The sequence below is a fragment of the Poecilia mexicana genome, unplaced genomic scaffold (genome assembly GCF_051168715.1).
Source record: "Poecilia mexicana isolate PSO_F unplaced genomic scaffold, ASM5116871v1 scaffold_11, whole genome shotgun sequence".
NCBI classification, from domain to species: domain Eukaryota; kingdom Metazoa; phylum Chordata; class Actinopteri; order Cyprinodontiformes; family Poeciliidae; genus Poecilia; species Poecilia mexicana.
In genome coordinates, this window is record NW_028263380.1 from 16249073 (window position 1) to 16272693 (window position 23621).

General features: G+C 39.8%; 2 protein-coding genes and 1 non-coding gene across 8 annotated transcripts in view; 2 read left to right on the forward strand and 1 right to left on the reverse strand.

Moving 5' to 3' along the window:
• The first annotated feature begins 1884 nt into the window (after positions 1–1884).
• rplp1 (ribosomal protein lateral stalk subunit P1) lies at positions 1885–4116 on the forward strand. Its single transcript, XM_014969802.2, has 4 exons — positions 1885–2102; positions 3323–3397; positions 3674–3785; positions 3990–4116. Exons 1-4 carry the CDS (start codon positions 2031–2033, stop codon positions 4070–4072), a joined length of 342 nt encoding a protein of 113 aa, XP_014825288.1. The 5' UTR covers positions 1885–2030; the 3' UTR covers positions 4073–4116.
• Positions 4117–5058: 942 nt separating this feature from the next.
• On the forward strand, positions 5059–5131 carry trnav-cac (transfer RNA valine (anticodon CAC)). Its single transcript has one exon. It is a non-coding gene; the product is annotated as a tRNA-Val (tRNA).
• A 1516-nt stretch (positions 5132–6647) lies between these two features.
• ptk2aa (protein tyrosine kinase 2aa) overlaps positions 6648–23621 on the reverse strand; it is a 69650-nt gene continuing 52676 nt past the window's right edge. For 2 of the 6 annotated variants that reach the window (XM_088010275.1, XM_088010276.1), the window contains 19 exons: positions 21396–21493; positions 20274–20358; positions 20101–20201; positions 19863–19978; positions 19144–19244; positions 18788–18877; positions 18270–18474; positions 17155–17266; positions 16972–17034; positions 15360–15464; positions 14257–14361; positions 11340–11402; positions 11168–11248; positions 10845–10884; positions 10313–10410; positions 9160–9315; positions 8990–9070; positions 8389–8474; positions 6648–8304 (listed from right to left, as the gene is read on the reverse strand). In XM_088010275.1, the coding sequence (XP_087866401.1) occupies positions 8178–8304; positions 8389–8474; positions 8990–9070; positions 9160–9315; positions 10313–10410; positions 10845–10884; positions 11168–11248; positions 11340–11402; positions 14257–14361; positions 15360–15464; positions 16972–17034; positions 17155–17266; positions 18270–18474; positions 18788–18877; positions 19144–19244; positions 19863–19978; positions 20101–20201; positions 20274–20358; positions 21396–21493 (1913 nt within the window). In that variant the 3' untranslated portion in view covers positions 6648–8177. The remainder of the gene's footprint in view (positions 8305–8388; positions 8475–8989; positions 9071–9159; positions 9316–10312; positions 10411–10844; positions 10885–11167; positions 11249–11339; positions 11403–14256; positions 14362–15359; positions 15465–16971; positions 17035–17154; positions 17267–18269; positions 18475–18787; positions 18878–19143; positions 19245–19862; positions 19979–20100; positions 20202–20273; positions 20359–21395; positions 21494–23621) is intronic. The other 4 variants (XM_088010278.1, XM_088010279.1, XM_088010277.1 and 1 more) reach the window with 2 other exon arrangements.

Here is a 23621-nt window from a genome sequence, read left to right on the forward strand (position 1 = left end):
TACAGATGCATATTTGTTAAAACCCGTCCAGAAGCAGAGCCTCGATCCCAGATTTCCCTGCATTTACAACCCCTGGCAAAAAGTATGGAATCACCAGTCTTGGATGAGCACTCATTCAGACATTTCATGCTGTAAAACAAACTCGGATCAAAAACATGATACAATATTAAGGTCATTCCAAAGTGCAACTTGTTGGCTTTCAGGAACACTCAAAGAAATGAAGAGAAAACATTGTGGAAGTCAGTGAATGATACTTTTATTGACCAAACACAGGGAAATAAATATGGAATCACTCAATTCTGAGGAAAAAAGTATGGAATCACTCAAATTGGAGGTAGAAAAAAGGACACACCCAGTCTATTTCCTTTCCCTAAATGGACACCTGCCCCAGATTAGATGTGCCCGTTAGTGTGCAGTTCAAAACACCTGCAGTCATGACACCTTGGAGGGCTGCTGGACGAAGTGGAGTGGCGAGAACCATGACTCCAACAAGAGAAATGTCCCTTGAAACAAAAGAGAGGATTGTGAAACTTCTTGAAGAAGGTAACCCTTCACGCATGGTTGCTAAAGATGTGGGCTGTTCACAGTCAGCTGTATCCAAGATATGGTCCAAACACAAACAGCATGGAATGGTTGTTAAAGCCAAGCGTACTGGTAGACCAAGAAAGACATTAAAGCGTCAAGACAAACAACTAAAGGTCATTTGTCTTGAAAACCAAAAAAGTACAACTAAACAGATGAAGCATAAATGGGAGGAAGCTGGAGTCAATGTATGTGACCGAACCGTAAGAAATTGCCTAAAGGAGGTGGGATTTCAATACAGGAAAGCTAAATGAAAACCAGCATTGACACCTAACCATAAAAGAACAAGATTCCGATGGGCTAAGGAGAGGCAATCATGGACTGTGGATGACTGGATGAAAGTTGTCTTCAGTGATGAGTCAAGAATCTGCAATGGACAAGGTGATGATGCTGGAACTTTTGTTTGGTGCCGTTCCAGTGAGATTTATGAAGAGGCCTGCCTGAAGAAAACAACCAAATTTCCACAGTCCTTGATGATATGGGGCTGCATGTCAGGCAAAGGCACTGGGGAGATGACTGTGGTTAATTCTTCTATCAATGCACAAGTTTACATTGACATTTTGGACAGTTTTCTCATCCCTTCAATTGAACAGATGTTTGGAGATGATGAAATGATTTTCCAAGATGACAATGCATCGTGCCATAGGGCAAAAACAGTGAAGGCATTCCTTGAAGAAAGACACATTCAGTCGATGTCATGGCCTGCAAATAGTCCAGATCTCAACCCAATAGAAAACCTGTGGTGGAGATTGAAAAAAATGTTCCACAAGAAGGCTCCAACCTGCAAAGCTGATCTGGCAACTGCTATCAAAGAGAGTAGGCACCAAATACTGTTTGTCCCTCATCAAGTCCATGCCTCAGAGACTAAAAGCTGTTATAAAAGCCAAAGATGGTGCAACTAAATACTAGTGATGTATTTTGAATGGTCTTTTGTTTATGTGTTTTTCATGATTCCATACTTTTTTCCTCAGAATTGAGTGATTCCATATTTATTTCCCTGTGTTTGGTCAATAAAAGTATCATTCACTCACTTCCACAATGTTTTCTCTTCATTTCTTTGAGTGTTCCTGAAAGCCAACAAGTTGCACTTTGGAATGACCTTAATATTGTGTCATGTTTTTGATCCGAGTTTGTTTTACAGCATGAAATGTCTGAATGAGTGCTCATCCAAGACTGGTGATTCCATACTTTTTGCCAGGGGTTGTAGCTCCATCTATTCAAAATGAGACAGGAAAGCAGATTTACGTTATGTGCGTGATTGCGTCATCGCCACGCGAATAGACGTATATATATTGAAATCCCGCCCTCTGCCTTTCCTTTTCCGCTGCAGGAACGTTAACGTGCCTAAAGTGCTTGGTTCTTCATCAGAAGCTAAGGCCCCCAATCCGGCGACTAGCACCGTCAAACTTAGGCATCCGAACTCACTACTTTAAAATCCAACATCTACAATGGCCTCTGTGTCCGAGCTCGCCTGCATTTACTCCGCTCTGATCCTCCATGACGATGAAGTCACCGTCACCGTAAGTTTCCCGGACAGAGTACTCCCGACAGCCGGGGCGCTATCTGCTAGTGGCCCATTAGCAACGGTGTGGCGGTTGTTGGGTTACATAATTAATATCATATGCAATTTAAGTTAGTGTTGACATAGAGGCTCTTAAATACAAGAGGCTGATAACTACATGATGAACGTAGACCTGGAGGCGTGTAAACAGCCGCTTGTGCCGGCCAATATGGCGGCGTGCTTGTAGCTATCATTAGAATAGAAATAGCCTTTATTGTCCCTCAAAGGGGAACTTCGGGAAATATACAGTAGGTCTTTTTCGCTGAAAAAAGTTTGTTTTGACAGCAACTGCAGTCAGTTTTATGTATTTCACGAAGCTGACAGAGTTGTAAGACTCAAAATATGTCTTTAAGACAATAGTAAGTACCGGTGAAATCAGAAAAATGTGGTGAATTTGCTTTCTTAGTTTCAATAAATGAAGCTAATATCTCAGCTAAAAAGATTCTGAATACCTGCTGAGCTGCTGTCATAACATTATGGCTGTGGGATAGGATGGTGTGTGTAACTACACGAGGATGCTGGATACACGTGACATGGTATCAATAATTTATTAAAGACAGTAGATAAGATTCTTGTTTTATATTGAAAAGCTTGAATAGTAGTGACACAAAGCCATTGACCGGCTAGAATATATACCATATCAATGGCATGATTTCATTTAATTCCACCCACATGTTACCCTTAAATTTTCATCATATTTTCTTTTATGACTGTCTTGATGCTAGAATACTATAGTTAATTGACTTGTGGAAGTTCTTTAGGCTTGGTTTGTTTCTGCTATTAAAAACAGCAGCAACTGAAAACACTACCTTGAAATAAAGTCATTGTAATTGTACCCTGTGCTAAAATTTAACATTAAATTGTTAAAATTTTATTGGGATAGATGAGATGGCTCAAATGTTAGATAAGGTCTACATTTACTGCCTGTTGTGATGAAAAAAAAAGATTCCTCTTAAGGTAAATTGAACATATTTTTGTTGAACTAAAGGTTTAACTGGCTGCCGATTGCAGGGGTGAAGCAAGAACGGATGTCTAGTTACCTTCTGTTTAACAATTTAGGACTAAATCAGGTCGTAGGTCATCAAGTGGTTTTATGTTGTGGATGTGTACAACCCCACATAAAGTTTTATTGGGTTGCTCAATAATACAAATGGAAAATGTTTCTATTTCTGTGTCCAGGAGGACAAGCTGAATGCTCTGATCAAGGCTGCTGGAGTCACTGTGGAGCCATTCTGGCCAAGTCTGTTTGCCAAGGTAAGAATGCAGCACTTAGAAATTATGTAAGATTATAACTTTCAGCAAACGGCATTGGATAGTTTAACTTTATCATCTCTAAAACTTGGCAGAATGTAAACATCTTCTGAACTTTTCATTGATCGTTGATGTGTCCGAATTGAATCTGGAAAATTTAGAATTAAATCCAGTGGCTGCCAAACAATAGTGGTGATATTTATCTTAAGATAAACTGCTGGGACTCTTGATTGACCAAGAGCTGGATAAATGAGGTAACTTTGAATTCTGTCATTGCAGGCTTTGTCCAGCATCGACATCGGCAGTCTGATCTGCAACGTCGGAGCCGGAGGAGGCGCGCCAGCAGGGGCGCCTGCTGCTGGAGCTGCTCCAGCTGGTGGTGATGCCCCAGGTAAACGACCTCAGCATTTTCTTATTATATTACGGATGTGGTCACATTCATGTACTTTTCCACAATTTGAATGTGATTTAATTCCAAAACGGTGTCTCTCCAAGTGTTATAAGCTATACTTTTGCATATGACTGAAAAATCGTTTTCAGTGTAGATTCTGCAATGTCATATTTGTCTCTAAACTTTTTATGTTCATCTCTGCAGCTAAAGAGGAGGAGAAGAAAGAGGAGAAGAAGGAAGAGTCCGAGGAGTCAGACGACGACATGGGCTTTGGTCTCTTTGATTAAAATGGCTGTTTTTTAAGAAAACACAATAAAAGTATAAAAAATCAGTATATCGTCTGCTTGCTTGCTCTGTTGGTGTCTATTTATTTATTGGCTTGTTGCATTATTAAGGTTCTGTAAAGTGCCGTGGTAATAATTGAAACAGTAAATGGATCTTCAGTGAGATAGTTAAAAGAAAAAAAAAGTGAAGACAGTAACAAAACCTGACTGATGGGGAAGAAATGCTTTGCAATAAATTGGTTCAAGGTTGTGGGCATGCATCTCTGCAGATTGTAGGAGTATCAGTTCATTCCTGACAGGTAAAACATGTAGCCCAGCAGTAAACACCCTACTATGTTCGTTGCTACACACAGGAAAACCACAACCTTATAAGTTGTGTAATTTCAAAAATGTAGGAACATGGAATTTAGCTGCATACATTTCGAACTGAATGTTAAAAAGAAATTGCTGTAATTCCAGTCTGCCACCAGATGTCACTGTTGCCCTCACCGAAGACCCCAAACCGAGCTTTCTGTTCAAATATGGTCCAAATTATGAACGAGAATGTCACGCATTTAATGTTGGTATCCTGACTCGACTTGTGTAAATAATTAACTGTAATGTTAATGTAAAGCGAAGTTGTTGGGAACTGCTGAAATCCAATGAAGAACAACCGCGATTATTGGATGAGACAGCGCCCCCATCTCTCCCTAGTGGCCAAAAAGTGTCTTACATCCGTAAGGATAAGAACTACCATAGACAATGAATGCGAAAAGTTAAGAGATTAAAGATTTGGAGGTCCACGAGGTACAATCGGGTAAAATACTTTGCTTTTTGTATATGTTTCAATCAAAACAACAGAAACACCAGGCGTGCTGCTTATATCTTGACCGTTATTTTTGTCTAATTTGAGTAGTAAACATATGTACTGTAACGCTGAAGCCATTAACCGGAAGTACACAAAACGAATCATAGAAAACGCTTACCCACCCTAGAGTAATACATCGTGGGTTTCCGTAGTGTAGTGGTTATCACGTTCGCCTCACACGCGAAAGGTCCCCGGTTCGAAACCGGGCGGAAACATGTTTTTGTTCGTTACATCTCATATTTTCCTCTTCCGCACACGCACAAATCCTTTTAAACATGCACAGATATTTTGAGACTATTTTCACTCCACATATGACGCTATAACGCGCATTTTAACCACTAAAAATCCTAACACGTTGAAAATATAAGGGACTGCCCCTTCAGATAAAGTAAGCTAATGCTGTCATAAAACAGTATTTCAAGCGTTGGAAAACTCAAAAAATGAAAGTATTGTTAAGAAAATTATCATTTCTGGTAATTGCATTTATTTCAGGGATATAAATTGTTGGTTTATAGGGCTACTATAAACCAACAATTTAATTTATTTTCATTCGCGGTTCGTCAGCAAAATATCTTATTTTCGTTGTACTTAGTAGCCATAATTAGCACATTAATAAACAGACGGTAAGCTAATCATTTGGGTTAGCTTTAAATCCAAATAAAAACAAAAACATGTTTGGATGTCCGAAAGTTTTTGAGATAAACATCCAGAACTTACCTTCACTCTCGGAGGTGCTTCGCTAATGTTGCACGATGTACCAGAACGTACAAAAAAAAAAAAAAAAAACACGTTCAGTATCAAAATGAAAATGGAGTTCTACAAAATAATTTCAAGTGAATTTAAAGCATTGCATAAGCCCATGCAGACATTAAGTGGAGAATGCACCCACTAAGCAACGTCTCAATCAGGCCGGCGTCACATCGCTGCAGTTTTTCTCCATTCTTCCCTAAAAAACAGCTCAAGCTGAGTCGGTCAGTTATTTCAGTGACTTGTGTTCCTCTCTTCGTCTACAAGTCTCCAAAGACTGATGGATCAGAACCAGGTCTGGAGTATGAAGCTGCCAGTATCAGGCTTCACTGTAGCGACAGTGTGTTTGATTACCAAAAATGCTAATTTTGTCCCATAACGTCTTCTTAAAATTTCTCACCTTTGGGTGAATTCTAGATGAAGACATTTAAGAGTTGTTCTATCAAAATCAAATACTTTAAACTGTTATTTTATTTAAACATTTTTTTCTTTAAGATTATCTGTTTCAGCTATACAGTAATCTTACACAGAAGAAGGAATAATCATCTGGGTTTGTTTTGCTGCCATGGGAGAAGGTATTTCTTTTCCAAGAATAAAATATTACCATCTGCCAAGGTACATCTTGTAACAACAATTCGTCAATTCGTACCCACCTTGGGGTCGTCAACTTCTGCTTTTTGGAACCGGTTGCACAAAGTAAATTTTGTTAATCTCCTCAGAGGCTACTGTGAAGTTTTTGGGTTGCATGATTCAAAAAAAGCACTTACCTTGTCTCAGCTGCCAGAGAAAAAAGTGGCTTATAGCCATTTTCAGTTTGATTAGAGCCTTATTTCATAAGAGTCAGCTCATCCACACAGCGCAGTGAGCGCAGTCAGTGACGATAGGGGATAGTAATGACTTTTCTCTCGATAATTTATGACAAAGCTGAACTTCCAAGAGAACGAAAGCATGTGGTTACAAAATAGTTCGTATTCGGGTACAAAATAGGAGCAAAGAAGATTTTACTGTTAGCTTGAAAAATAGGCTGACTTAAACCAAAGCTGACTTGCACATTTTGCAGTTGCCGAGTCCAACTCAAACTGGGTTATGGCCGACTACAACGATCCAAAACGCAGCGGCAAATCTGCAACAAACTGGTGAATAAAGTGGTGTAATGGCCCAGTCAAAGCTCAGACCTAACCTCAATTGAAATGCTTTGACAAGCGCTAAGTGCGGTTTCAATAAATTAAACAAACGGTGTTCTGATGGTTGAGCTGCAAAATGAAGACAACTGGCAATGCTTCTTCTTAATAATAATAATAATAATAATAATAATAGTGTTTTATTTGCTTGGTTTAGCAACTATACAAGTGTCTCCTTCCTGAGAAAACTGCTCAGCACAGGGGAGAGGGAAGAAACGAGGAACTAAAGAACTGGATAGGTAACAGAGAAATAAAGATGCAAAATAAGACAGAGACAAAAAGCAACTCCTGTGTGGAGAGGGAGAGAAACAGGACAACCATGGGGGGATTTTCTTTTTACAACAAACATCGTATTTTTAGTTCAGCTCTCTAGCCAGTTATAACAACAATGATTCACGTTGAGAAAAGCAGTTTCTCCAAAACTGGAAACATTTCTGCTACATAAAAAAAAAGAGAGAACGGTAATTCATTGATTTAACGATGCATACTTCATGTTAGTGAGAGGACTGTAGATCATTTCAGTTTGTTTGAAATTCTTAATAATGACGCGGCCCTAGTCAGTCAAATGGCAAACATGTGGCTCAGGAAGTCCTAACGTCTCTTCTCTGTCTGTCCCCTCCGCTCCGCCCTCAGCCTCCTCTCTCCACGTTTTCTTACAGTTCATAACTCAGATTTATGTTAAATATAAACCTTCTCTTTGTATATTAATATTTATGTTAAGTTAAACAGTGTAGCAGTTTTCGATTTTTTTCCGCTAAGAAAAAAACAAAACAACTGTTGCTATAAAAAAAGAAAAACAAATCATCTGTCATGCCACCTGAGATAAAGCGATCTTTAGGGGCGGGGGAAATGAGATGCTATGACTTTAGCGGGCAGCTCTACTGTAAATAATTACTCATATATTGTTCAAAAGGAAGACTGGAGATCTAACGGACATACTGCAATGATCAAGGCAGATAACAACAATATAGATACAAAAGCACATTTAAAATATTACAAAACATCTTCATTGTCCCTTTCAACATGGCTTCAGTTCCACTTTTTTTGTTGCGACATCCTTCAAATCCTTTGTTTTTCTTTGCTTTTGTAAGTTTTCTCATCAGTGATAGTGTTTCTCCGGATACATGAGCAAACAATGTAGAAAATACAAAAAAAAAATGGACCAAAACGCGAGTTTCCAGAAAGAAGGGAAGCTGTGGATGTTGTTCAGAGGAGAAAATGAGGGCTGATTGTTTCAGTCATGTCTGCCGTCCACACATCTGCCCCTTGTTTTCCTCTATCCGTCGCAGATATCCAACGAACGGCCTGCGTACGGATCCGCTTGGATCCAGGACTACTGTGGGCGGATCTGGCTGATCATCTTGAGTCGCGACTGGTCGATGACGTCCAGCAGGTTCTTGGCGTCGACCGCCAGAGCGTGAGCTGCCATTAGCATCTGTTTCTTGTAGTCCTTTTGTAAACTGTCCAGAACAAACACAACTTATATAATCTGTAAAAAGAAACATCTTGAACGAGTGAAACATTTGCACCGCGCGGGTCCTCACCTCGTCATGACGTACTGTTGCGCCAGCTTCATCTTTGATATTAACTCGGCCAAGTCAGAATTCAGCAGCTTTTGGGCCATTTCAATCTGTCGGAGCGCAAAGTGCAGGGATGTAAGTAGCAGGAGTGGCCTGCCTGTTCAAACAGCCTTAAATCCAATCTGAGCTTCGGAACATTTGGTGACATAACAAACAGAAACTTCAATGTATTTTACTGGGATTTTCAGTGGAAGTCCTACTGAAAGGGGAGCTTCTCCTCAAAATAAAACCTCACTTGGGTTTTCTTTAGGAACTGCCTGTATTTTAGCTCTCACACCTTTACTTAATTCCTTCATCTGATTGAAATGTATTCAGAGTATCAATCGTGATAAACTGCCCCTCTCATCTGGGAAACAATTTAATTCCACCTGAGCCGAATCCCACCAGAATATTCCTGAGCACTGACCAAATATCTTAAGGTCCGTGACTGAACGGTGACAAAATGTAGAAAAATCTCAAGTGGTACAAACACAGAGACTGTGTTTGTAGTCAAGCTCAGTCATGAATGATCTGCATATGATTACAGGTTCTCATGGTAACTCGCGCTTCATCTCTGGGCGGATACCTCTCTGTGTGTGCTGGCTGGCAGCACAGGAATCGTTTCATCCACCGTTGCCAGGAGAGTCCTCAGAGCCAGACCAACATCCTGCCAAAGCAAACATCCGCGTTCGATGGGGTTTCACTTTCGAATGTTTTATTTCAGCGAAATGGACCGCGTCGATAGCCGGTCATTACCTTGACCATGGGGACGTACTCCTCTGGCGCAGCAGGCTGGATCCTGTTGGACATTTCAATCACGGCTTTGACCAGCCCCGTCACATTCTCGTACACTTTGTCGTTCGAGCGGTCCAGGTTGGCAGTGGGGGGTGGGCTGATCTCCTGGGGCTGCAGCTGGAACGGTTGGTCACAGCGTGAGCACGGATTCGTCAACACGTCAGCAAATAGATTAAGTTAGTTTTTCTTGCAAATGCTTTTCTGAAATTAGATCCTCTAAGAAGAAAGAGCTAAATGTTTAAAACCCCTGCTATGGTCAGAGTATGTGGCTGCAGTACAGGAGTCTCAACACTGGGTGGCAGTGCGTGCAAACGAGTAAAAAAAAAAAAAATTCAACATGCTCTAAATGACTAGATGGAATTTCTACAGAGTGAAAAGTACATGAGGTGTTAATTTGGACCAGTTCAACCTGCAATGAAGTGATTTTTACACTTACATTCTAAATACTATATTACAAAGACAGAAAACCTGTAGGAAACACCAATAATCTCAGCAGTAGATTAACATACTGCTTTCATGGTTTTAATGAAATTCAAATTAAATGTTTTCTGTCCTGCTCTTTTAATTTGCCTCTGGTGTAGAAATCACTGTCACATGTTAAGAATGGAGGTGATGGTAACCATCAGCTAACTAACTCTACACACACACACACACACACACACACACACACACACACACACACACACACACACACACACACACATCCGCTTACCCTCCACGGCTATGGGCAGTTATGAAGGTGTGTTTGAGTGCAGAAAAGTTGGAAGGGATTGTAGAGTGAATGGTGTGAAAAACAAAATAAGCAAGTAGTTGTGTGATTCAATGAGTGAAAGGATGCAAAGGAACATGTGACAAGGAAAAAAAAAGGTTTGAAGAGAAGGAGAGTTAAGAGAGAGGAGAGAAAAAGGAAAGCACATTAGGGCAAAAGCCAACCAAAGGTAAGCATTACAAGGCAAAAAGCATAATGTCACAAAACGCTTCAATTAATTCTGATGAAAAAAAAAAATATATATATATATATATATATTTATATAAATATATATTTATATATACTTATATATATATATATATATATATATATATATAGGTCCAATTATTTTGCGTTCGTGTGTACCTTGACCCCGTCGTTGTAGCTGTCCACTGGGCTCAGGTTGGCCAGGTTGGGGAGGTGAGCTCCGGGGCGGGGCGGCTTCTTGGGAGGGGCTACATGCTCTGCAGAGACAGAGCCTGAGTCTTACTTATCACAGTTTCATGTTTCAAAAATATCCCTCAGCTTAAACTGCCCATGTTAACAGAGAACGCTGCATATTGTGTAAGCACATTTATTTCTAAAGGATTGTGGTAGCACTTTATTTGCATAAGACCGACATGACACTGTCATAAACATGACATCACACCTGCCATGATGTTTACGACTATTGTCAAGAAGTGTCATTTGGTAAAAGATGACACTTTTAATGCAAAGTTCCATTATAACTTAAAGATGATCTTCATAATAAAGGGTATATAAAAAAGCAATAACGATAGAGCAGCAGTAAGTGTGTTATATCCAACAGATTTTGCAAATTTACACAAAATTTAGAGCAGGTTTGACTTTATGCTCATGAATCAGAACGTTTCAGACTGGAATGGATCTTTGTATGTACCTGGTTTCCCGACAGGCTGGTAGATATGTGGACTTCCTCCCTGTTCAGACACACACACACACACACACACACACACACACACACACACACACACACACACACACACACAGAGAGAGAGAGAGAGAGAGCTTAGTGTTAGGAAACAGTTTCATGTTTCTAACAGAGCCAGCTTATTACTTTTCAAGTGAAATAAGACATTCGAAGAGCAGATTCTGAGTTATAAACACGCCGTCCTTCTGGATTTAACGTTCCCATGGCACTCTGTGGTTAGGCGGCTGGTATGTAGGCAGTGCCCTTCGCAGCACACAGACAGAAATACTTACTCTGCTTGCCCTGCTGTCTGTTTTCTCTGTTTCCCATGAATGAAAGCGTTCTCCCTGTTTTCCCCCACTTCTCTCTTTCTCCTGCAAATCCACATCGCCCGTTTGCCCTGCTGCTCTACTAATAACAGCGCAGACTTTCGTAGCTTTCGTGCAGAAAATGTTTTTGACTGACCGGTGTCTGCAGAGTGCCGTCTTCTCTGTCGATGCTTCCTCTGCTGTTCCTGGACTCTGGTTTCTGCAGAAAGAAACACTCAAACTGAGCATGCACTGGCTAAAACAGCAGAAATAATGTAACACTTCATGAAATTCAACAATAAAAAAAAAAGCAAGCACTCTGCTTTGTCATTTTTAAAAAAAAAGGTGCACACGTTTAAATATTGTGATCAGCAGCTTTGAAACGAGAAACAATCCAAACCAAGCAGCAGAAAGCAGCATATCTCAACAGGTAGCTGCAAAACCGAGTGCAATCTCAGCGTTACCAGATCCAGTAACAACAGCGGCTACAGCATCTCCTATTTCCAAAATAAAATCTGCGGTCAGAGAGACAGGCTCCTCTTCTCTCTGCCTCAGTACCGTTTTGGTGAAGCACGCCTTGAAGAGATGCATCCTGACAGAACACAGCGCGAAGAAGACGGGCGACCGAACGAAGAGGCCATCGAAAGAAGAGTTGGGACGGGAACAAAAAGTGTCAGAGAAAGAAGGATGAAGACAAAAAAAAAAGAAGCATAAAACACAAGAGGGGTTGGAAGACAGAGAAAATAAATGAAGAGAGAAAGAAAAACTGAGTCAGAGGGGAAAGAAGAGACGGAGAAAGTTTTTTTTTTTTTCAGAGAACAAAAAGTTCCACTGAAACGCAGACAAAATCCTGGAAAAGAAACGATCCAACTGCATCACTCTCTTTCTCTCTCCTTCAGCTGTTCCTCCCTCTCTCTCTCCCTCCCTCCCTCACACTCTTTCCATCCCCCTGAATCTCCCTCATTCCTCCCTCTGCGCTGCTGCCGCCAATCCCACTTCCCTCCTCCCTCCCTCTGTCCTCCTCTCACACTTAACGTGTCTCTTTGCGTTTCTGCTTTTCACTCTTTGCTCTTCCTTGTGTCACTTTCGCCACATATTCTTTACTTTTACATCAAACATCGTTTTTCCATGAGATCGAAAATCCACAATCCACACAAACAATTATAAAACAATCACTCCATAGACGCCCCTGGTAGATTGAGGTAAACACCTTAAAGTAAATTTTCTAGACTTAAAAAAAAAAAAGAAAAGAAAAATCCAATCTTTAATTTCAGTAAATCTATTCTGTTTGGGGAAAAATAACCAACTTTGAGAAATACATTTCCAACATTAGCATAAATATTACTGAAGAATTTTGTACTTTAATCAACTTAAAGTAGTTGAAAAGCGTCATTTATCAGCTCTGCCTCCCTGTTTAATTAGGCTAGAAATTTGATGCAGCACACTTAGCCTCTGTTCAAAATGGGAAAAACAAGAGAACATGCCCCTCAAATAAGGCAGCACCTTCATACACAGGCTCAGATCTACAGTCAGGACAAAAAAGGAAGGAAAGAAGAACTCAATGAATGGATGTAGGACAGAAAACAAGGACACAAGAAACACATTGAGATCTTTATGCAATGTCTTTATTTGTTTTGTTATTTTGCTTTAGCATGAATTAAACGGCATCCGAAAGCTAATCTAGTTTGTTTCTAAATAAATGGAAGAAAGTCCTAAGTAAATTTCAGACAGGCCCAGTGAAAAGAATCCAAAGTTAATGTATGTAAAAAAATAAAAATAAAAAAAATAAAAGTCTGCTCTCTGCTGCTTGGTTTATGGTTTAGTAACGGTCGGTGTTTTCTGGATATGTTAAGGTTGAAGACGAGCCTTCTTTCCAACACGTGACGTATAAAAACATGCTTTCCAAACTGTCTGAAAGGAAACCACAGATAAATTAAATACCAAAGTTTTGACCTGCTCTGAGTGACACGATAGATTTAATTGAGACGCGAAGAGCAGGTCGAGTACATGTGAAGTCAGGGTGAAAAATGAAAGACGGGGGGGGGGAGGACACGAGCCTTCTGCCATTCAGGCCCACCTACGTCTGGCTGAAAACCCGAAGGACAGCCAATCAAGTCGAGAGAAGAAACGAGGAGAGTAGAAAAACAGAGCTGTTAAACGATCGTTTTTTTGGCTGCTTTTCGGATGGTTTTACTGTCTGATGAGATAAATCAAAACCTGCACAGCAGAGCCAGGTTAGCGATCTGAAAAAGATATTTTGGAGCTCTTCTGGCAAAAACAGCCGGCACAAATCTCCGCAGATAAAGTGGATCCTTATTTTTTTTGGGGTTTTGTTTTGCTTCCGAATCTTTCTGGTCGATTCTTTTGCCAACGAATACCACAGTTTGTGATCACAACGAGCTTTTACTTTAACAGGGACCGTATGTAATAGGCCAACTTTTGGATGAATCTCTTCAACGCAAACGAATCCAGAGGCAGTTTCCTCGTTGGCCTGTTAGCCTGGTTTGCAGCCCTTCGTTTGATCCAGGTGTGTCGGAGCAGAGATGCATCCACAGGTCGGTGGCTGTCAAGGACCGGAGTCTGACCTGGAGACCGAAACTTTCCTTCCTCTCCTTTGCAAACTAGCTCATAAGGTTGGATGGAGTCTGTGGGTGTTTTCACAGATTTAGGGCTTTAACTAGACCATCTTATCACTAATATCCTTTGACATGAACCCATCCCATCAAAGAGAGATGAACAGGACTTTCTTCTGACATCGTTACCACTTCATAAAGAACAGATCCTCGGAGAGGTTATATCAACAGAACTTGGTTATTCTCAAAGCTTGTGGTGTTCTTTTATAACCAAACTCATTCCTCTGGTGTCTTGCATTGTTTTCTGTTTTATCTCTTTAACATCCCACTAGGTGTGTGAACAAACACAGTGTGGTACAATTTCTAATCTGAATGACAAATGTGAAAACCAAAGCTCATGCAACTTATTTCCTGATGCTTGTCTGGGTAATATTTTGTATTCTTGCGGTGAAAACTGAACGGTTATGATCACAAACTCTCTTTCTGTGTGAGTTTCATTACCATGTGGCTCTCCTTCTGCTCCAGCCACCGCCGGTCTTCCTCCATCTCCTGCTGCTGCTTTATCAGCGTCTCCTCCATCAGAGCCTGGTTCACATCCAGTCTCTCCTGGAGAACAACGAGACCAGAAAACCAGAAGAAGAAAAAAAAAAAGAGATATGGTCAGCTTTTATTTCACAGGCAGCTACTGAAAAGAGAAGGAGAAGAAACAAAGCGGCGTACGCTGCGGTGTTCCAAAGTGGCATTTAATATTCCAAGATAATTATATAAATAAGACTTAAAATGGGAGATTTAAGTTCTGGTAAAAGATTCAAGCAACTTTTATAGAATCAAATTATATGTAAATGTTCGATTAACCCTCATGCTAAAAGCAATACAGATTTAAGACTTTTAAAACAGAGTGAAATCTTTTTGCCCAGATTTAAAGCCAATTTAATGCCACCTTGAATTAAATTTAAGACCACAGAAACTCTAAATACAAGGGAATCCTGCTCCAATCCAGCATAATTTAATTTCCCTCTGGGATTAATAAAGAATTTTTGAATTAAATAGAATAACAAAAAAATGTGAAATTTCTGGGGTCTTTTTGTGACTATTGGCAGCGGCTTTGTGTTTCTCACACTGCATACCAATCTCTACAGCCTTAACCCTTATTTTTTATTTGAGCCAGTGGTGAAAACGATCGTCGTTCAACCAGCTGGACATACATTTGCACTTACAGTATCCACAATAGACGCTAGCCAGCTAGCAATCTAGAAGGGTATTTCAGCAGCTAGTTAGCGGTAGCTTTAAGTGCCTCAAGTCAAAGAGAGCAATGCAGGTGTCTGCGAGTAACTCCACCGTTTGCCTGACAGAAAAGTCCCGCATTTAATTACAAAAATACAAAAAATAAAAAAATAGCTCCCTGACGACGAAATAAAAGATCTGGGATCAAATTATTAAATTTTTTAAAATGAATTGAAGACATCTGAAAGCCTTAATTTTTAGATACATGAATTTAAGACTTTTTAAGGATAATCTGAAGACTGAAAAATAAAAAAAAACAAAAAAAAAAAAACAATGCCTTCTGTCGCTTCTGATAGAGGAAATAAGCAGCTCAATTTTACCTCCATAGTTGGGTTCCACAGTGGTGCATGTTCAGGTCTGAGCTGATTCCACGAATCAGAAGAGGAATAGCTGCCTCCTACTCCTCCGACTCCAGCAGGCGACGGCTGAAGGCAGGAAGAGACAGGAAATGTTTTGTTTCATTGTGTGAACAATGGTCTCTTTTAGGCATGAAGAAACTCAGCATTAGCAGTCATCTGTCTGCCCACTGCTGGAGTGGGCAGACACTGTTTTTTGGCAATAAGTTCATGTTTTTTGATGACTGGAAAACAAGTCATTTCTAAGCCTAGCCCGTTACCTAGCAACCGTAGCTGCACTCCAGCATGTTTGTCCAGCTGGTTTTACCGCTGTATCCACTGTATAATGGCTGCTGGACAACACAAGTGTTTTGTTGTTGACATGCCATCCCCGAAACCACTTGCTGCATTCTTGTTGGTTGTGCAGGAGGCTCTATTAATGCTTTTCAAAGACGCATGGTTATGTAATTGTGCATATCTTTGCAGCCATTTTCACGTGGGAGTGTAAATGCTGGGTTTGAGGGGATTGGGGGGGAGGGCCAGCCACAGCTTATTTGGATTTAAAGTGACAAGACTCCCTAAAACAGCTCAAGTGGGAAGGAGCTCAATATAGGCAGAACTGAGCAGAATAAAATCTTATTATCTAAGAACGATTTATTTGGGGGGAAAAAATGTACTGAACATGTTTTATGTAGCCCAAAGACCTATCCTAAACTGTTTAAGGAATTATAATAAGTTGCCTTTAAAACAATTGAAGACTGTAGACTTGTATGTCGCTAAGTATATCCTCAGATTCTTGACAAAAATAAGATTGAGAGTTGTTTTTTTTGCCATAGAGAGAAAACGGTGGTTTTGATTTGTGCCTGCGTGGCCATGTGTGAGCAGCTTTTAGCACAACAGGAAATGCCTTCCGTCTGCTCCGTTCACGAGGAGAGCATTGAGAGAACTCATTGCTCTCCCCTGTTTCTCTTTGTTTTGACCCGGGCAGCACAGAGTCACACTGATCTGTGTCAATCCAGGGGTAACAGCCCCTCAAACTGTTGCAGATAAATAAATCCCTACATTTATTTGTGTGCCTCTGATAACTGTCTGATGCTTAAAATTGATAATATACATAAGTGATTTATGTAGTGAAGAGAAATAGTATAATTATGATTAAAATATTTCATAAATTTTATTTGTAGTTGCAAACATATTTAAATTTTTTTTTATTACTTTCAGTCAACATTGATGTTTCTTTCTTGCACTGTGTGGACGTCAACTTTTAGGACAGTAAATAGCTTTTTTTCTTACTCAAATGAGGTTGGTGTGAGTTGATCTTTATGTCAAGAAAAGACAAAACGATAAAAACGACTCACGATGTAAAAAACCAAATGTTCAAATCTCATGCTGTGCTATTAAAGTGTAGCAAAGAACGGCTTCTTAGGGTCACCAAATTTCCACAGCAACCGTTTTTCGAGGTCTTTGCACACATTTTAAGTTGCAAAGCACAACAGCAGATAAACAGTAATAACTTAACAGGTTTGTGTCCAATTCAAGCAGCATTGTATTTACTTATTAAAATCTTTCTTTTTAGTGTGATCCTGGATTGGTTTACCTGGAAGTGGTTGGAAAAGAAGCTTTCACTGGCGCGAGGGCTGGGATAGCCTGGCCGACTGGGCTAAAGACAGAAAGATACCAGCAGGCTGGAGTTTGTCATCATGTTCAAATGCCTCAGAGAAACAGGAAGTAGTAGCAGGAGAGAGGAAAAAGAAAGGTCAGGGTGTCCGTGAAGTCTTACTTTCGGTGGAGCTTCATCTGGACCTCCAGAGTCCCAGGAAACGGTGACCTGCCTCCTCATCTCCTCCCTCAGCCTCTCCTCTTGTAAACCCTTCTCCTCTGTCAGTATGACACTGCAACAATCATGAGAAGAATAACAGCACACATATTTATTTATGTGTTTTATTCCTGCAGTTCAAATCAACTCAGCCTGCTCGCATTTATTTACTAACGAATTACACAAAACATACGGCTCAAGAGTGGTTCCAGATAAATACTAAAAGACTCGATCAAAAAGCTAAAACATAGAAACTGCCCTCACCTCTAGCACTATGACTGCACTTTCTGAATGACTCACACACATTTGCAATGACACATTTTCGTAGTTGATAAAAATGTAAGTTGTTGTTTATTACAGTTGAAACCTAGAGTCCTGCTTGCAAACGTCAGCAAAAAAGTCAATATTAAGACAAAGGCTGAAATTAAAAAACAATTATTTAATCACACACAAAGATTTAACAGTACAGGGGAAGTTGTTTACAATCTGGATAATCTACTGAGAGATTTTTGATTCCAGGTATTTTTGGAAAAGTACGTAATGATACAAAATCTCCATCTTGAACCTTCAATAAATAAATCTGACATGCATCTAATTTATGGTCAAAAATGAAAGTGGTCTGGGTCAGAATTGAAGACAAAAAAATCAGCTTTAGGTCACAAAATCAGCTTTAGGGACGAAAAGGTCAGATTTGGGCCTCTTTTAACTACACTGTGAACCAAACATGAGGCAGAAAAGTAAGTAAAAAAATGTAAACACCACGCCACAGGGAGGCGCCATTTCCATCTGGACTGAGAGTCCAGAAGAAGAGAAGATCCACTCCACCAAAACCACATATCATAAAAGTAACTTTAAATAAAACTGGACTGAAAGTGAAAGAAAACATCTCAAAATAAATAGTTTGCCTTCTGAAATTGTGAGGAACTTGATGGCGTCACCATCCTAGTTTGTTCCTAGGAAATTAGAAACAAACTGAGGCACCTGAAAACTTCTTTGGTCCAATTTAAACCTGCTGTATTGGGAAAAAAAGAGAGGGAGCAGTATTCCCTGTAAGCTTCACACACACAAAAACATGTCACCTGAGTTGTGTTTTGAGTTCAGTGAAGCGTGGCCTCTTGCTGGGGTCGTACGACCAACATTTGGTCATCAGGCTGTAGAGGGTGGGCGGACACTGGGGAGGCATGGCCAGCCGCTCCCCGTTCTCTATCCTGCCAATCACATCGTTGTTCTTTACCCCCTGGAACGGCTTGATGCCGTACATTAAAATCTCCCACATACACACTCCTGCAGGGGGAAAACACAGCAGTGTTTAGTGAGTAATCTCATCTAAGATGTGTGTTTAGAGACGCAATCATAATTGGAACACATCAGAAATGCAACTAAACTTTTTGAAAACATAGGAACTACTCAAAATGTTCTGCTACATTCATTGTATGAACGCTGCTGTAGATTTAAAGGGAAACTGCTACTCAAATTACGAAAAGTGAATAAAAAGAATAAAGGAAGGTAGAGAATGAAGCGGGAAAGAAATAGGAAAAGTAAAGAGAAAGGCAAATCTTTGAGAGTAAATTGTCAGAGTAATATCAGATGAACCCACCAAACATCCAAACGTCACTAGCAGAGGTGAATCTCCTGAAGTTGATAGATTCTGGTGCCATCCATTTAATAGGGAGTTTACCTTTAGAAGCTGAGACACAAACATTTGATCATTAATATACTCAGAACCTCACCGAGAATCGACGACGACGGAGGAACTGCAGTTCCCTAATGTCACCACTAGATGGTAGAAAAGTACAGGCGAAAGAAAACCTACTCCAACTAAAGCACAGACTGATCTCAGCTCTTTGCTTAGTGGAGCAACTAGAAGCCTGTATAGAAAACATCTCACGTGCGTGACGGTACAATGAAAACTTTGATGACTTTACTCCTAATTACGGTCGGACATGCCATTACCTTTGTAGTAAGAGCTGTCCTCCATGTATCGAGACAGACCAAAGTCTCCGAGCATCACGCAGTCCACAGAGGAGACCAGCACATTACGCGCCGCAATATCTCTACAACACACAACATCTGTGTTCAGCTTTGAATCCTCAAATTAGAAACATTACGCAGATTTATTATAAATGACATTGTGATTATAACTTAAGATGTGACTGAATAAGTAACTTAAGTTTATAACTTTTTATATTTAACTAGTGACTTTTTATATTTTATATTATATTATATTGAAAAAATTTACATCTTACAACAGAAAATGTTAGGCAGAGCACAAAATTGTTTATTAATAAGAATTTTTTTTGGATTCTCTTTCATTTTATAGTGAATAGGAGGAACACATCTGTCGAGTAACTTCTATTCAAAAGCAAACTTTGTTGAACACTAATCTCCTAGGCTGACTAGAACAACCCTAAATCTGGTTCTCATTGCTGAAAATAGCATTTTTTTAATTTGCTTTTTTATTATTATTATTATTTTAAATCAAACCCAAAAGAATTTTCAAAGTAGATGCCAATCTTTTAATGAGTCAAGATGCAATTATGGATCTTCCATGATTTAAAATGACTTTGTTTTCTTATTTTAATGTTGAGGGGGGGAAAAAGCCCACTGTCGTTTTATGCGATTTCAGTTTTTCAAGAAGTAAAATACTTTTTTAAAAGTTTAGAAGGCTGTACCTGTGCACAAAGCGTTTGCTCTCCAGGTAGGCCAGCGCTGTGCTGAGCTGGTAGGAAAACAGAATGAGGGTGGCCAAATCCAGGCTGTACTTCTTCACCTGAAGGAACGACCGCAGCTACACACACACACACACACACAAACAAGCGCAGAGAGAAGCATAAACGCATGTTTATGCAAATCTCCGTCCTGACGGACGAAGGAGGAAAATGTGACAAAGCGCTCTTAAACGCATCGCACCTCTCCGAGCGTGCAGAGCTCCATGATGATCCACACCGGGTTCTCTGTGATCACGCCGATCAGTTTAACAATGTGAGGGTGGTCGAACTGGCGCATCGTTACTGGAAAACAGAGAGAGTGAGCACTTCTGCAAGGAAACGGTGAGGAAATGAAGAAATGCAAAGCGCTGTTACAGGCTTCTTGAAGGAACTTCTCTCTGACGCTGTCTGTGGTGCAGTTTTTGCAGGTTTTGATGGCAACAGGCAGAGGCGGCTTGTCCTGAGGAACGCACAGAACGCAGGATAGCAGATTGAAAAACACGAGCGTCATTTAACGATTGTGTAGGCATTGATGGATTACGAAATATAATGCCTGACTAACTGAGGTTTGGGAAATATTTTATATTTGAGAAAAGAGAACAGAAACATAAAAAGTAGAGATCTGCTTGTAAAACACAGCAGATCCTTTAAAGTTGTAACTGAAAATTGAGGTGAGGAGGGAGAAATTGGTTTAGTTGTACATCAAAAATAAAGTTGACTTTTTTTTACATTTAATACACAGGATAGAAACGTTTTTGATGTTAAGTATGTGTATAATGATCAGGACGGACACACGGACAGACGACTCCTTATCAGCATGAATACTGTATTAATTTATGGCTGAAAGACTTTTTTAACCCTTCACTTTCCAGGTGAATTGATCACACAATAAACAGCTGACGTTTTAAGTTTGAATTTATTATGGATTGCATCTACTAAGGGCTGCACAATTTTAGGAAATCTATATGTGGGTATGTGACGATATCTCTCTTCCTTGGCAAATTGCAGAAAGTGACACGCTTTTTGTATCCATAAACAAAATCCTGGCATAATTGGGGGAAACAAAACTAACAAAATGCGTCAAAGTTTCAAACGTTTGGCTGTTGATCTGAAATGATTTCGAAGTACTCAGATGTAGTCCTTCGTCTTTATCATTCCACCTCGTGGATTCAGAAGCAGACTCTCTCCGACATCTCCTATTTAATAAAATCCCTTCTCAGTGGCTTCCTGGATCATCATTCTAACTAAATCACCTGAGCGGGGATAGTCTCGTTTAAAGGTTCGACTCGAACGCAGCTGGATGTTCCAAAGAGCCCAAAAAACTCTAACTAGTTTTGAACTGGCGAAAGCAGACTAACGTTAAGCTTCAACAATGTAATTGTTCATATTTGCTTCTGCCTCTTCATTTAATTCAAACAAAAAGCGTCGCGTTTTTAGAGATGTTAGTGTTTATTCAACGGCGTTTGACCGTTTGCGTGTGTGTACGTTTCAACAAACCGGGCAGCTGTAGACTCCTTGGTGAACGTCGCCAAACTGACCCTCTCCGATGCAGCGACCCAACTCTATCCTGTCTCTCTGGATCTCATAATCCCGTGCTGAGAGGGGAACATGAGAAAAGAGCAAAGAAAGTATTTTTAAAAAACAAACAAAACAAGGCTATCACATTTAAAATGAACAACTTTCCCAGTATTATAAAATGATGAAACGTTTCTGTTGCCCTCTGAGGTAAAAAAAAAAAAAAAAAAAAAAAAAGTACCCACTGGTAGTAATCAGCAAACGTTTCGGTAGGTCTCCTGTTCGCATCACAGACTGAGGAAATCTCAAACAAATGTTCTAAAACATGCAAACCAAACCACCTCCATCATCATTAGAAATTCTTCATGCAGAGTAGATAATACCGTTGGAGTGCTTTGAAGTGAAAGCATTCTGAAAACAAACTCAAATGTAATTTCCCTCTGACTGAAACAGATGTGCTGTACTTACTCTGGTCTCTGTCTTTTTACAGTACCACTAATATTCAAAGGAAACTATTAAGGTTTGCGACTAAAACCACAATCCTCGACATTCGAACTAAAGCTGACACTTACGTTCTGCTTCTGTAAAGGTCAAGCTGACTGCCGGGATAGCAGAAAACCGAACAATCAGGATGTTGTGAGGCAAATATTTCGCAATGCGCTGGCTCAGAAATTTTGCTTTTGTAACTTCAAAGACAAAACAGCACAGCTTGAAAAGTGCCAAAATACATTCCTTCTTACAAGATTTACAGCAATTAATCTATACTGCTACGAGAAATGAATATTGCTTCAAACATGAAAGAAGCCACAGAGAACTGACACAACCACAAATCGTAAATAAAGACATTTGACCAAACGATGGAGCAATGAGAACCAAACCACCAAACAACACAAACACAGTGCCATTACATCACTTCTTGACGTCTGAAGAGACTCAATGTTCTCAAATTGTGATTTTGATGTTTTTCATGGACTGGCTCTCATTGGGAAATTCAGCAGGATCGTCTCCAAAAACACAGGAAACAAACTCGGTTTAAAACGGCACCTGATCAGTTCGCTCCTTCCCCAATCAGTACCACAATGTTACCCAAAAAGCCCACTTTGTACCCACATGCCAACCAGTTCATACCCACTGACTGAAACTCAGAGTGTCTGTACATTTTGACATGTTACGGGAATACGCCGTCATTTTCAGGAGTCAAACTCAATGCAATAACTGACAGAATCTATTTTAAATAGGAAACACAGATGTTTTTCGCAACGAGCCATGTCTACAATTCGTACTGTGAGAGAGCAAGACTCCAAGCAGGTAACAGGAAGGCTGGGCAAAGAACAGAAACTTGATGCATTTAGCATCATAGCAGTTTTAGAAAGTCTCAGAGTTAAGGGAATAATCTACTTTCTCTAGTAAATGCATATGTGGCAGGTTTTTTACTAACAACTAACCAAACTATTAACATAAGATAATGAAGCCATTTAATTAGTAGACAATTAACTCCTGCAGTTATTTCACTACAAATTTTCAGACTTTTGCTGACTCAAGTTTTTAGAATTGTTTCTGCATTTTTTTATAAACTTGCAGACATTTAGAGTGCAATGTCAGAAGGTTTCACAAATGATTAAACATACAACTTTTTGATGCTTCGACCATCTTAGATGGAATGGGATATCCTAGACTAGACCTTAAAGCATTTTATGAATTTTGGCATCTTTATTAAATCCCTTAAAATAGTATTTTTAATGCTTTCTTTGGCAGTTTGGAACCAGTTAAAGAAACACAGTCCAGTTCAACCTGAAATGTATAGTTTGGAAAAGGTTTCAGCTAAAGATCGGTATTAGCCCATCAAAACTTTACAAAAACCAAAGAGAGCAGTCACAAAAGTTACGTTGATGAGCATAAAATATGCCAGATTAAGGCCCCTGACCAAACCAAGGTAGTTCTTAGCAACCTCCTGCTGGTGGATGTTATTATAATCAGACGACCCAATTTCCAGACTATTGAAAAATGTTTTTAAAGCAGGTACAAAATGTACCCAAAGTGGGTCTGAACTGACACGTGGCTGGTGCACATCCATCCCACACTTTGTACCTGATAACTTCAGGTAGGAAACATGCAAAACCCAAACTGGCGAAGGGCCGAAATGACCAGAACCCGCATATAAAACATATAAAATACTATTTTCCAGGCTCCAACTGTGGAAAAAAGAAA

Coding starts and splice junctions, on each gene's coding strand:
- rplp1 (XM_014969802.2), top strand. CDS start 2,031: ATGGCCTCTGTGTCCGAGCTCGCCTGCATTTACTCCGCTCTGATCCTC. Junction 2,103..3,322: donor ACGATGAAGTCACCGTCACC/GTAAGTTTCCCG, acceptor TTCTGTGTCCAG/GAGGACAAGCTGAATGCTCT. Junction 3,398..3,673: donor GGCCAAGTCTGTTTGCCAAG/GTAAGAATGCAG, acceptor CTGTCATTGCAG/GCTTTGTCCAGCATCGACAT.